The sequence below is a fragment of the Anthonomus grandis genome, chromosome 17 (genome assembly GCF_022605725.1).
Source record: "Anthonomus grandis grandis chromosome 17, icAntGran1.3, whole genome shotgun sequence".
Taxonomy (NCBI): Eukaryota; Metazoa; Arthropoda; class Insecta; order Coleoptera; family Curculionidae; genus Anthonomus; species Anthonomus grandis.
The window spans coordinates 13969012-13983081 of NC_065562.1; the positions used below are offsets into that span (position 1 = coordinate 13969012).

At 31.6% G+C, this 14070-nt stretch overlaps 1 protein-coding gene across 9 annotated transcripts in view; it reads left to right on the top strand.

The window, feature by feature from the left end:
• Window positions 1-14070, top strand: part of LOC126746443 (helicase domino) — a 93725-nt gene that overhangs the window by 62422 nt on the left and 17233 nt on the right. For all 9 annotated transcript variants that reach the window (XM_050454695.1, XM_050454697.1, XM_050454696.1 and 6 more), the window contains 4 exons: window positions 2537-2572; window positions 6988-7529; window positions 10419-10610; window positions 13431-13663. In XM_050454695.1, coding sequence (XP_050310652.1) covers window positions 2537-2572; window positions 6988-7529; window positions 10419-10610; window positions 13431-13663 — 1003 coding nt within the window. The remainder of the gene's footprint in view (window positions 1-2536; window positions 2573-6987; window positions 7530-10418; window positions 10611-13430; window positions 13664-14070) is intronic.

Sequence of the window (14070 nt, forward strand, 5' to 3'; positions counted from 1 at the left end):
GAAATAAATCATGCATACTTAACCTCAAAACTGTGTTTCAAAATACACATTGAATTGAATTCATACTTAATACTACCTCTGCTTAAAACCAGCTTAGTCATATTTCAATGTAATGTCACTAAATTTATGATCAATTAGTTCTAAAACCTAATCAAAACCATACCTAAAAATACTGATAAAATTAAAAAAAAAAACACCATCAAAACAACATTCCCAACTTCATTAGTAATAAAACTAATGTGCATATTGTGATCTACGATATAGTAATTTTTTTTCCTGTAAATATTGTAGTTAGAATTTAGTTTTTTTACTGCAGATCCGATTTTTTCATTTCCACTATCAAGCGCGTGTTGTAGCGGTGTGTAAATTATTTGATAAGTGTGAATGCCGATGTCATTATTTTTAGGCGGCGTTTAACATTTGCCTTTAATTTAAACGGCGTTTTTTTTAAGTAACTTTTTATATCGTATTATTGTTCTTTTTCTTCTTTTTTTTTTTAGACGATTTTGCGGGGTTTGAGAGTGGGCCATCCGAAGGATCTTTATTCGATTAGTGTTTGGATGTGATTTTTCATGAGTTTTATTTATTCGGGCGGGTGGTGAAATTGGTCTGGGAGTAGCGAAAGTCTACCCATAGGAAATTTTCATTATTTATTTATTTTTTTTATATCTTTGTGGGTAGTAGTAAATGTTTCTTTATGTTCAAATAATTTGGGTATTATATAAAATGGTAAACGAATAGAGGATTGTTCTCCGGGAACTTGGATTATAGGATAATATTGGAAATTTAATAACTTGGCAGTCATTGAGATACACACAACTAAAATGTTTTCATAGTTTTGGCATTTCCGGGTATATCGCAATTTGGGTGTTTTAGGGATATTTTGGTTCAGTGATTTTTTCAATATAGAATTTGATAGACAACACCATATTCATAACCCAACTTAGTAAATTTTACGGGGGAAAAATCATTGGATGTCCATAGAATTATACAAATGGCACATACTTTACCGGCTATAGGACTATTAAATAAAATTTTCCACTGGACAGATAAGTGATATGTAAATTAGAAAATCCAATGGAGAGTAACTTTTCCTCACCCATAATATATCTAAATAACTACAAAACAAATATAGATGGAGGTCCAATAATTTAAAAAAAAATGATGCAAGAAGTCCATTGAACGTCCATGCAGTTGCGAAACAGATGTGAACAGTACTACCTTGGTTCAACTCTTATTAATTAAATAAAATGCTGAATTTAAAAAAAAATTACCTTGACCTTTGAATGAGATTCAAAATTTTACTTAAAATAAAATTCAGTGGCTCCAAAAGGTATTTTGGATGAAATCGGAGTCCATAGGTGATCATTCAGTTCTCCCTCTAAAAAACTAATAGGAATATTCTTGTAGCATATTCAAAGGAATATTGTCTACAACTTTAGTTTAGGGTTCAAATTATTCAACAGCACCGAATAAACGGATGCGATGTCAAGTTTATAGGGTGTACCAATGAAAATAACATGTACTTTCCTTATAACCAAAAAAAAAAGGCAAAGCCTTCAAAACATTTTCGTTGTCTGTCCTTCAGTAAACCCTGTTACCGAATTTCCAATGTTTTTCATAGAGTTCCACGCTATATATATCCAAAATTTGAATTAATATAATGCCATTTTTAAACAAAATTGTTTGCTTCCCAGATCAGAAACAACCACGCGTTTGTTACATGATGTAAGCATGTTTATTTCTTTATCAAGCTTTATACACTGTTTTTGTTGCTTTTTATCGAAAACCGAAGGTTTTCTTCAAAAATTTCGGATGGCCGACCGCCCAACCCCCCTTTTTATGTAAATACAAATTAAACTTACTTAGTAAGTGGTCTAAATGTTATGTATTGTTGGCTGTAATATTTATTTCTACAAAAAAAAAAGAAACCAACCGGATTTATATATATGTACTATTAATTTGTAGAATCGGTTAAAAACATTTTGGCTCCTAACTACCACCACTTATACTGACCCAATGTACATATAAGGTTTAAGATAAGTTAGTATAAGAAGAAACAGATCCGACAACAAAAAAAAACTATAAGAGCGAAATAAAGAAGTTCTCTTGCGAAACTCAGGGGCGTTTTATTTTAAGGTTGCGGGAACGGCCGCGGGTTTTGGTGCCTCTTTGCTCACGTCTGTCCTGATTTGGGGGCACCAAAACTTTGCCCCCGCATTTTTTCTTTTGTTAACACAAGGACCCAAACGATGAGCAAGGGGGCTTCTTTATTTGTGCCTAAACAACAAAACCTGCGACCTGTCCTGGAACTTCTTGTTTTTTCACCCTTTTTCTATTATTATTATTATTAATTTAATAATTTCTTTGTTGTATGCAAGTGATTTGTTGCAAGAGTTTTGTGTTAAATAAGACACGTTATAAGGTAAGTATTAGTAAAACAATTAATTTCTTAATGGCTGACGGTCGCAGGTTTGGTTTTTGTGAGATTTTAGTGAGCGTTCGTGTTATTTCATGGTTTGTTTCTTGATTTTAGGTGTGGGTATCGGACAATACTATGGAGCAAATGCCGGTAAGTTCTTTCTATTCAATTTCGTGATAATTAAGTTCGCATTTTACCCTTACTTACATAATTTACCTAACACGAGTTTTACAGTAACAGCTACACATTAATTTGAGGCTATGAGTGCAATATCGGACTAACCCACAAAAATTCAAAATCGACTTTATTGTAGAACAATGTTCTATTGTATTTGTGGGTTAGTCCGATATTGCACTCATAGCCTCATTTAATAAAATTAAGGAAATGGTGCGTAATGGTTTGTGGTTGAAATATGTCATTTAAAAGTTACGAATATCTTATCGGTAATATAGTAAGAAAAACCGAAGTTTCATTAGAAGAATTCATATAGAATATATGAGTTCTTAGGATAGGATGCTAAAGAGTTAACAGCATATTTTAACTTAGATCTAACAGACGAATTAAATAATATTTCTGAATCTATGTCATAAGTGAACTCAGTCTCTTCTCTGAATCGATTTCATACTGATGATTTATAATTTTTTTTATAGAATATGGAACGAGAAAGAATTTTGAAACATTTAAGTTGAGCCTATTATTATCGCACCACCTATCTAGAATGTTAGGTAATTTTTTTAAATGAAGGCAGTCTCAGTCTAATTCTATACATATTTGCCGGTATAACTTAAGCTCATCAGCGAAACCCTTGCGGAACTCCTGAGTTTACAAGATATTCTGATGATCTAAACCCTTCGACTTCAACAAATTGGCGTCTCTCTAAGAAATACGATTTCATAAGTTTAAGCACCCCTTCAGAGAACCCTAACTGTTCTAATTTCTATAAAAGTATATACAAATTGATATGATCAAATACTTTCTGAAAAACGTATGTATTAAGTGACATCTACTTGACCTCAATCATCTAGGACTAAACAAATACATAAAACTTATAGAAGCAGCTTAAGTTAGTAACGCGTGATCTTTTTTTTTTTCAATAAATCCGTGTTGGTCTAAAGATATAAGCGATTTAACTTGTGTGTAAATTTGACCATAAATAAAAAATTTCAAATAGTTTTGAAAAATTACACAGAATCGAAATAGGCCTATAATTATGTATGCAGTCTCCATCTCCTCTCTTATATTAATTATTACTTATTAATATTCTTCATATTTGTTAATATTTATCCGATAGTGTTGTAACAGAGTGTAATAATTCAGCTTCCTTAAAAAGACTGCAAAACAAAGTCAAGGCAGAACTATCTGAAGACTATTTGGTACATAGTCCACAAATATCAAACCCAAAAAGCGTTCTTATTAGAATTCATGTAAAATATTTAGATAATGGAGAGGATTTTATAAATAAAATTAAAAACCAAAGTTGCTTGCCCGCTACAGTAAATACTGAATTGACATTAATATATGTATGTTGCTCGATTGGAGGTATCACTGGAAATCTTTAAATGTGTTGTTAGCAATAAGAGAATTTTTATAGACTGGGATAGCCATGAGTATATGAATATATAGTGTCATGCGCTGTTATAAATATGATCACAAAGCAATAGAAATTATAAGAGCACAGAATGTATGTAGTTCTAATGACCAAGAGTGTAAAAAACTCCAAATATGCACGTCCAGAAAACTGTCCTTAAAGTATATATAGAAACTAAAACAGCCATTTTCTAATCTTAATTAATTGTTCATATTAACGCTCAAAGCCTTCTTTCGCACTTTCAAGGAATAAAACATTTATTATATAAAAGCAGCTTTCAAGTAATGTGCACTAGTGAGACGCATCTTGCATCCGACATAGAACAGAAAGAATTGTTGACATACCGGGGTATACTGCTATAACATGCTATTATAGTCAACGATGCGTCGGTACTATAATTTACATTAAGAATGCTGCAACCTATTCTGTTAGATGGATGCAATGGACTCTGGATCGTGTTATATGGGAAAAAGGAGGGGTAGGGTCTATTTATAGATCACCTAACTCAAATTGCAGACAGTTCTTAAATTACTTTAAACAAAAGTTTAATGAGGATCTAATACATCAACAGAAACCTTGTCTTTTGTGTAAGCCTCTACGCTCATTGATCATGTCTATACGAATGAGCTTAAAGAAGATTTTTCCTATAATACCTGATCATGAAATCCTTGGAGTGCAAATTTGCATTAATACTTTCAGGGATAAGAACTGGTATACTTCAAAAAGAACTATAAATCGAAAGACTATTAAACAAATAAGTGAGAAACTGGTGGGCGCGATTTGAACGAACAGCTTTAAATAAGTTTGCGCCTAAAATGATATTTTATAAACACATATCCATGAATTAATTCAGCAGTTCAAGAGATTCAACGAGAAAGTAACGTGGCTTATAGAACATTCTGTTTTACAAAAACCGATTCTGACTGGAAGCTATCAAAAACTCTCAACGCAAAGGTGATACTCGGAATATGTGGAGGAAATTTAAACGTTTACTAGGAAATAACAAACAATCTACTGTTTATATGGATGTTGATTTTGGTATATATTTCTTCAGATAGCTTAGAAGATATTTCTGCAAGTATTGAAACAATAAAATGGATTTCATGTCATTGGATACACTATTACATTTAATTAATCTGTGCTCATCAACTGGAATAATTCCAAGTGATTTACAAAATAGTGTATCATTCCAATACCAAAGCAGATTTTGCAGCTTTTTGACTAATACATTTATTGCCTGTCAATTATGGAGACAATCTGATCTTCAATATGAGTGTGGAACATGTCGAAAAAACATTAACGAAGACAAATTAGTTATTAGTGTATTTTTGGATCTTCAACATGCTTTTGAGAAAATAGACCATAAAATTCTTTTAAAAAAATGTTATATTAAAAATTACCTGGTATAATAGAGTTTGTATAGACCGAAGATTTTCAAATAAAATAGAAAATATTATAGGTGTACCACAAGGTAGGTTCTTGGACCCTTATTGTTCGTTATTTATATAAACATATGTATAGCGGTTTACAAAACTCTCATAAATTTAGTTGCAGACGATACAGTGATTTGTGTGTCAGGTAAACATTGCAGGGAAGCTGCAAGTATTTTAAATTCGGAATTAATATTTTGTATCGATCAAGGAAATGAATCAAAGACAAAGTGTATGCTAATAGGTACCAAAACAAACTGTAAAAAAAAATTAAATCAAGGTTTAAGTATTGAAATTAATAAATCAAGTTTTCAGTTTGTCACTGATATAAAATATATGGGAATTTTCTTAGATCAACAATTAAATTTTGATGGGCATGTAAATTATATTTGTATTGTAGATGTAGTTAAGAAAGTTGAGTTTTTTCGGCGAATTTCTTACTGCTTGTCTCTAGGCTAAAATGTTAGTATTCAATACAATTATTTTACCGCACTTTAATTACTGTTTCTCATTGCTTTTTAAATTAAATACAACTTTAACAAAATAAAGGAATGCAAATTGCTCTTAACTGTAATAAATATACAACTATCAATCACTGAGCACGAATTTATGCCATGATATCTGCAAACTTTTTTAAAGAAAAGATCTAATTTTTAACAACATTTTATAAGGTCATTAAATGATTATCTTATATCAAGATTAAATCATTGTTAATCATTGTTCTTTAAGGGTTGCAAGTTTTCAATTCTCTTCCATTAGAAATGCGGAAAAAGCGCAAGTAATCTGAAGTTATGTACTAAGAATGTTAAAGATCACTTATTTGGAAATAGTGTTAAGTGATACACAGTTTATGTAATAACAGATAGGTTTTAATTATTTTTATACTACTAAATTTTATTAACCAAATGCTAAATAAGAGTTGAAAGCGCAATAGAGAGGGCATCAGAAAAAATCTGGTGATGCTATTTTTTAGGCAGAAACGTAGGGATAGAAATCCGACATAATTGTGTGAAAGTTTAAAAACGTAAATAATACTTTGTCTCTATATTCAACAGATTTTAAATTAGCGTATTTGATTTTTAAAATAAACAACTTTCCAGAACAAACTTTATAAATAAATACTAGGTGTGGTCCTAAAATTAAAACTATACATCTATAGATGTGGACAAATTAAAATACTTACACAATAACCTAGAGTTATTTAATTTCATTTGGTGACCACCGTTATTAATTTTGTAACTAAAATTTAGAATTTTTAAACCTGACTAGGATTTTTTTAGGATAATAATCAATATTTTATTCGTCGTCGCTACGTCAATTCCATCGTTAAAGTGTTATTATAAACTACACGTCTTATTATAAAGTAGCCATTAAAGAAAGGATTGTGAGAAAAGACCATTTCGTGTTTCAATTATGAAAAAAATTGATTCACATTCAACTTTTTACCTCTTAAACTGCTTTAAAGTTTATCATGTCTAAAGGGACATTTATACGTTTATTTCCATTGATAAAATTATTCAAATATACATTGGTAATGTTTTGATCAGATGTGGTGTCCTCCGACGCCGCCCCAACAAGACACCGACGTCTACATGGACCAAACGATGAACTTCCTCTACGACGACCAAGTGATGCTCGAATCCCAACTGCCGCCGATCTACGTAAAAAAAGAGCCGCACAAACGCCGCTTCGAACCCACTTTCGGTATCGATTTCGCCCATCGACGCCCGTTGAAAATCCCGCGAAAAATCGAGGGTACCGCCAACGCACCCCGCAGTCTCTTCCACTCACCCACACTGTTAAAAATGCGACGGGACTTAAAATTGCAAAAGTACCGCGGTATGATGAAACCGAACTTGACGATCCCGGGGAAACCCGGGGCGAGTAAACCTGCCGCGGAACAATCGTTGTTCCATAATTGGACAATACACGAGGACATGGCGCTACTGAAGGTGATCAAGACGTTCCAGGGTTTGCCGATGAATTTGATCGTGATGTCGCCGGGACAGACGCCCAATTGGGATTTCGCCGCCGATTATGTCAATACCGTTTCGGTTACCTATCGATCGCCGAAACAGTGTAGGCAAAGGTAAGGAAAACCCCGTTTAGTTTAAGGGGGTTGTGGTGGAACTATCAGAATAACATTTCCTTCCTTATGTGTGTGTGTTTTTTTGTGCGTAGTTTAATATATGTATTTATTCTTGTTTTTTTATTTGTTTTAATAGAATTTTTAATGCGGGTAGTTTAAATGTGTTAAATTCGAGGATGATCTTTGTAGACCAGGTTCGATAATTTTTGAAACAAAAAAAATGCATAAAACCCATTTGAAAAGGAAGGCAATAGAGAAAAAATTAAAGGAAAAATAATTTAATTTTGCTTCAGTAAAAAAGCTGATTTATTAAATTCTAATTAGATGTTATTATGTCATGTATTGTATAGAAAATCTGTTTAATATATATATAGACATGTAAGTCGTACTGAATTGAATTGAATGAAAGGTACTTTATACTGATTACGTTATTCATTATAATATTTTTAAACACATTAATCTTGTAATTTATAATAATTGATTAATACCTTATCTGGAATTTTAAAAAGTTATTCCTTACGGCATTTCTTCATTGTTAGATTCGACAAACCTTGCGATTCTAGTAGATCTTTGAAATCTTCAAGACCTCCAATATTATTTCCAGTCTTCAGTAGTTCTTCATCTAAATCATTATCTAAACTGCCTCTTAGGTTTTTAAATTTTCTGGAAAAATGTACCTTAATATTGTAGTCTCGCGATAATCCGGATCAATTAAAACTAAGTCTATCCAAATAATTAATGGATTTTTACTTTTGTAAGTCGAGGTCATTTCCGAGAGATCTTCTTTTGATTCATCATTTGATTCGATTAAATTGTCTGCCTGAAGCAATTGAGCATCAATCCAACCTACATGTAACGTATATGTTTTTTTAAACAATTAGAAAGTAAATATTTCAATTAACAAAAATCCCACCGATGTCTTCAAAGAAGCAGATATGTTGAGGGGAGAATTTTCGATTGAAAATTAGAGCGCTTTTGATATTTAGTCAAAATAAATTGAAAAAATAAGTATTTTAAATTTAAAAATAATACAGTATGTTTGGGACATAAAAAGGTAAGTTTCCACCAAATTTTGTGGAAAAAAATGGTAAAAGATAAAAATAAAAAACCAAAAACCTGGGTATTTAAATTTTTCACATAAATTTTGAGGCTATGTGAAAAAAGTGTAAATATAATAGTTGTAGATCTTTTTATTAGATAGATTTATAGTTTTTCCGAAAATCAAGATTAGCCGTTTTTTACCCTTAAAAAGTCACCCCCTTCCACTTCCCGACCTCAAATAGCCCGTGAATTATTTTTGTTATATTCTCTTCTTTTTTTCAATGGGTTTCATCCTATTTTTTTGTCACTTTTTACTATTTTCAAATGCTTTAGCCCTGGCCTATTAAGATCTCAGCAACCATAAAATATATAAGGTTAAATTATGGCAAAGTTGTAAAATTCAAGCGTTTTATTTTATTAATTTTTGTTTATATTTTTATATTTTTTTTTACATTCTGTCCTTAACTTCAATTCAAAAGTGGACAGGAAAAGATATTTTCGATTTCACTTTACGCCTTTAAATCACTCTTAAAAAAATTTAAAGGGTATTTTAATAGCCTTCAAATTTGCCATAGTTTATACCTTATATATTTCACGGTTTTTCAAATCTCCTCTGCAGTAGTGGAAAAGTATGGCAACCTTTCAAATTATTTAATAATAAATTTGATAAGAGCCTTTTAAATACTGCAAAATTCAGGAGCTCCACCGATCCACATGTTAATAATAAAATTCCTTTTTGGGACTAGCAATTCGTGGTTGCAAATGATTATAGAAACTACATTCTTGGTCCTAAAATCTTTCTTCTACAGTACAAATAAAATGTTCAATATTCCCTTTATCATGCCAAGATCTGATTTTAAGAAAAATATTGCGGATTTATTAAAAAAATGGTAGAAAAAAAGTGTAGTAATGAAAACAATACGAAAATATGAGGTTTGTGTTATATGGTCCTCACGTGATCGTGCTTGTGCGTTGATATTCGCTAATATGTGGGCCAATCTGGAATTATTTTGCCTAATGATAGAGCAGAAATTATTCCTCTCAATACCCAGACTTACACCATTGAACACCGCATGAATGCATTCCGATATAAAATCTGTGGCTCTGTGCCTAGAGCATGCCAGGCGATCTTAAGGATATTCTACATAGGACGCATTCACCATTAAAACTCAATTTACGCATGATCAACTACATAAAACACATTCTAAATGAAATTCTTAACATTGAATTGTCACTACAAGACCTAGAAAATGCTCGCTTAATATTGTCCATTGTGAAATTGGTAATTTGGATTCACACTTTGATCGTGCTGCAGATTTCAGGTACTCTAATTTTGATTTTGAAAGAAAAGTTATTTATTTATAGCATACAAATTCAAGGGCCTCGTGGAACTGTAAGAGATTAGTTAATAAGGAGAGTTATGTAGGAATGAATTTCTAGACATCATTAAGAACAATTGAGCTTCGAGGCTCTCGACAGATCACGTTAGTATTATAGTTATTTACACAATCCATATGTTTTACAATTTTTTTCTTGAAGCCACTTTCCACTTTTATATTTTTTTTTTACTTTACAGAAACAGACTTTTTAAATTTATATTTACATTACCACCAACACAAGTCTCTTTTATTATTCCCATGAATAGAAAAGAAAAGCCAGTAATAGGGTATTCACACCCACATTGGCTGCTGATTTGTCTTTGCAGGAACGCGGTAAAGAACACTCCTCTCTTAAGTTTTAATTTAGCCTGATTATTTGATTTTCCTCAATATTATACCAAGGTAGGGTTTGTACAGAGTATAAGCAAAAGTCTAAAACTGAAAAAGTTTTTTTTTTGGAATTCCTAAGGTATGAAAACCATTTGATGCACCGCGAAGATGGTAAATTCGGCACCATCGACAACGGGATGAAGAAGAAGAAGAAAACGCAAATGCAGCTGCAAAAATCACCGGTGCCCAACAAGGCCAGGCCATCACCTAGGACGTCACAGCTCTATACCCAAGACAATAACACTACGTTTTCACAACTTTTATCGGAAAGGTAATGATATACATAATTAAATACATCATTTTATACAGTTTACAGCTATCGGAGTAATTTTTTTTTTTTTCAATTTAAAGCAATAATATGCAAATGGTTCCTACGCACAGTGGTGGCCAAAAGTATGGAAACTTTTTTAATTTGTATTTTTTTTAAGAAACCAGAAACTATAATAAAGTTACTCATATTGTGATAAAGTATATATTATAATATATTACCTAACTTAACATATTAATTTGAAATTAAACGTATTATAAGAAGAAAATGAAATAAAATTAATATTTTCTTGGCCAAAAGTTTGGAAACTGAAGAAAGTTATTTATATAAATTACATCTAAATCAACATCTGCTAATATTTTGTGGCATATCCCTTCGAATTTATTACTTCTCTACATCTTCGTGGCATAGAATCGACAATTCTTGCACAGTCTTCACTGCAAATGGCAGCCCACTCAGTTTGCAGTATTTCCCACAGTTGAGCCTTGTTTGAAATCGAATGGTTTGGAATCTTCCTGTCCAAATGATCCCATAAATTCTCCATGGGATGAGATCTGGGGACTGTGAAGGCCAATCCATTAAAGCAATGCTCTGTTCATTTAACCAGTTTTTCATAAATTGGGACTTGTGTTTAGACACTGAAAGACACTGAAATCCCCATTTCACTCATTTCTCCAAAAATATCTATAGAAGTTTTCTTTGGGTCGTTCATCGATATTCTTTTCAACTATTACCTTCATAGCTCTTTTGGACAACTTTCTTGATCTTCCTTGCTTGTGGGCTACCAAAACATTTCCTCTCTCTTCAAATTTTTTAAGTATTTTTGAAACAGTGCCTTTTAAAATGTTTAAATTTTTACTTATTTCAATTTGTTTATAACCCTTCTGGTATAGTTCAACTATTTTACTTTTTAAATCACTAGACAAGTATTTACACTTAGGCATGATGCCTGTCTTCACTCAAACAAAATCGTACCGTTAAACAGCTTGTAGTAAACAATTATTACGATTTTATTAAAGGTTTCCATACATTTGGCCACAGAGAAATAACTCCTCTTTCATCAAAACTAATAAACAACATTCTTTTGCTTTACCTCCATTGGAATTTCTTTATTTGCTGATAAGATGTTTATTTATATTTTTGAGTGTTTTCGCATTGCGATATTTTCTGCATTTTTTGAAAAAGTTTAAAGTTTCCATACTTTTGGCCACCACTGTATATATTTCAATAACTTGCTAAAACATACAAATAGCTTAAGAGACACTTAAACATATGGGCAAAAAATCATAATCTTAAATTAAATGCTGCCTAATCTAATATTTTAATTTTATCATCTAAACCAAAGCTTTTGCCATATATTGAAAATACTCTTATGCTCTGTGCGGGCAAATCTATAATTATTTTACCTAAAGACTGAGCAGAAATTATTTCTCCCAGTAGATAAATAGGCAAACGTAACTGTACTTGAACGTACATCAAAATACCCAGACTTAATCCCCAGTGAATGTTCGAATGCTTATATTTAGTCAGTGTTAATATTATATGTGCATCATCCTCAGAACTAAAAAAATATTATGAAATACTTATTTCATATTATAAAAAAATGATCTTAACAATTTTTTTTATGGTAGAGAATAAAAAACATCTATACATCCAAATAGATATATCTAATGTTATACGATCATTACATATAGAAAAAAGCACATAAATAAATAATTACATTTAGGGAATATGTATATCTTCTCAGAAAAATCGACAATAGTTTCTTAGCTTTAATTATTTTAAATATATTTTTTATTTCGGCCATTTGGAAGTAGTTTTTTATAGCGTCCAGGCTTATGAATTGGAAATAATTGTTCGTTTACTACGAGTATATTTTACGCATTTGAAATAATTATTCGTTTTATTCTAGGCTTTTTAATTTTTCTCATGCTTTGCAGAAACTGGAGTTTTTTTCGTGTTTTTCAAAGTTCTGTAATAGTATTCCGGATATTGAAAATAGTCTTTTATGTTTTTCAGGCATTTTAAGTAATTTTCAATTTTATTCCAGGCATTTAAAATTTCCTCTATCATAAAGTAATTTTTGTTTCATGTTTTTAGAGACATGGGTTCTTTTGATTCAAGCTTCTGGTAGTTTTAATGTCATTGACGTAATTTTCTTCTTTTTCCACTGCTATCCATCAATGGATGTTTTCGATCACTTTTGACCATATTTCCCTATTTCTGGCGGTGTGAATTAATCCCTATTGGTGTCCAATGTTTGATATTTCGGACCTACAACATCCAGTGTCATGGGAAAATATTTTTTAAAATGTTTTTCAGACATGTCGTTTTATGTTTGTCATATCGATTCTAGTTCTCTAGTAGATGTAGATTTAAAGATTTTTTTTTTGGAGGGTCATTGACTCAAAGGCTTAATAGATGAATGTATACTGGCAAATACCATTCATACGGAAGCAAAGTTTACTTCAAACAATTAAACTGAATTTCTTAGAAGCAGGACATACCTTCATAAAATGGAACTCAATGCAAAGTCCTTTATTCCTAATAAGTGGTTTAAGATTGTCAAATTATTTAAAACAAAAGTTGACCCACACATGGAAGTACTCGTACTTCGGTGTTTGATTAGTCGGAGTTATGATACACGCTTGGTGGGGACGAAGCAATTGAGGGCAAGTTGCAATAAACAGAAGTGTCTCGTTGCATTTGGCGGGAGTTGTAATAAACGGGAGTTGCAATAAACGACAGATTACTGTACCTACCTAACCTAGATAAAAATAAACTGTAAAGACGCAAACTTTTATACAATTTATTTACTTCTAGGTTTGACACATTAAAATCAATAACCAACAAACGTCTACCAACCACGAGGACGGTAGTAAACAATCCCTTAATGAACAAAACCAAATCCACCCCGAGCGTGAGCGATTGCGGAATCGACTTGGAACACCCGGTACTACCGGTAGAACTAGCAGCGAGACGAGCGGAACGCATTGCGAAGGAAAAGTCCAAAGGGGTCACGGCGGAACAGTTGGCAAAAATGCAACTGCTTAAAGGCAAGTTTTTATAATAATATACATGTATTTTTCAAATTAACAACATTGAACTTAAAACTAACACTATCTATAATTAGAAACATAAACGATTTACACGAAGGTTGCTTCATTTATTAAATGCAAAGTCATTTATTCTGATTATTTGAGATATTGATTGAGACTTTACTTATTCTTTTACTTTTATTTCAATCATTTCATGATGATAAGACTCTGCGAAGAGCAAATTAGTACTCCAATGCATTTTTTTCGTACTCTATAATTTTAATAACCCCGCCACTGGGTCTGTCTGTCATTCTTGTCGGACGTCACAAGTCATTCCTGCTCTTGCAGATTCGGTTAAAATTTTAGAATATAATTTACTATAACATCTTTATTATTATATCATTATTATTATATTAAAATATGTC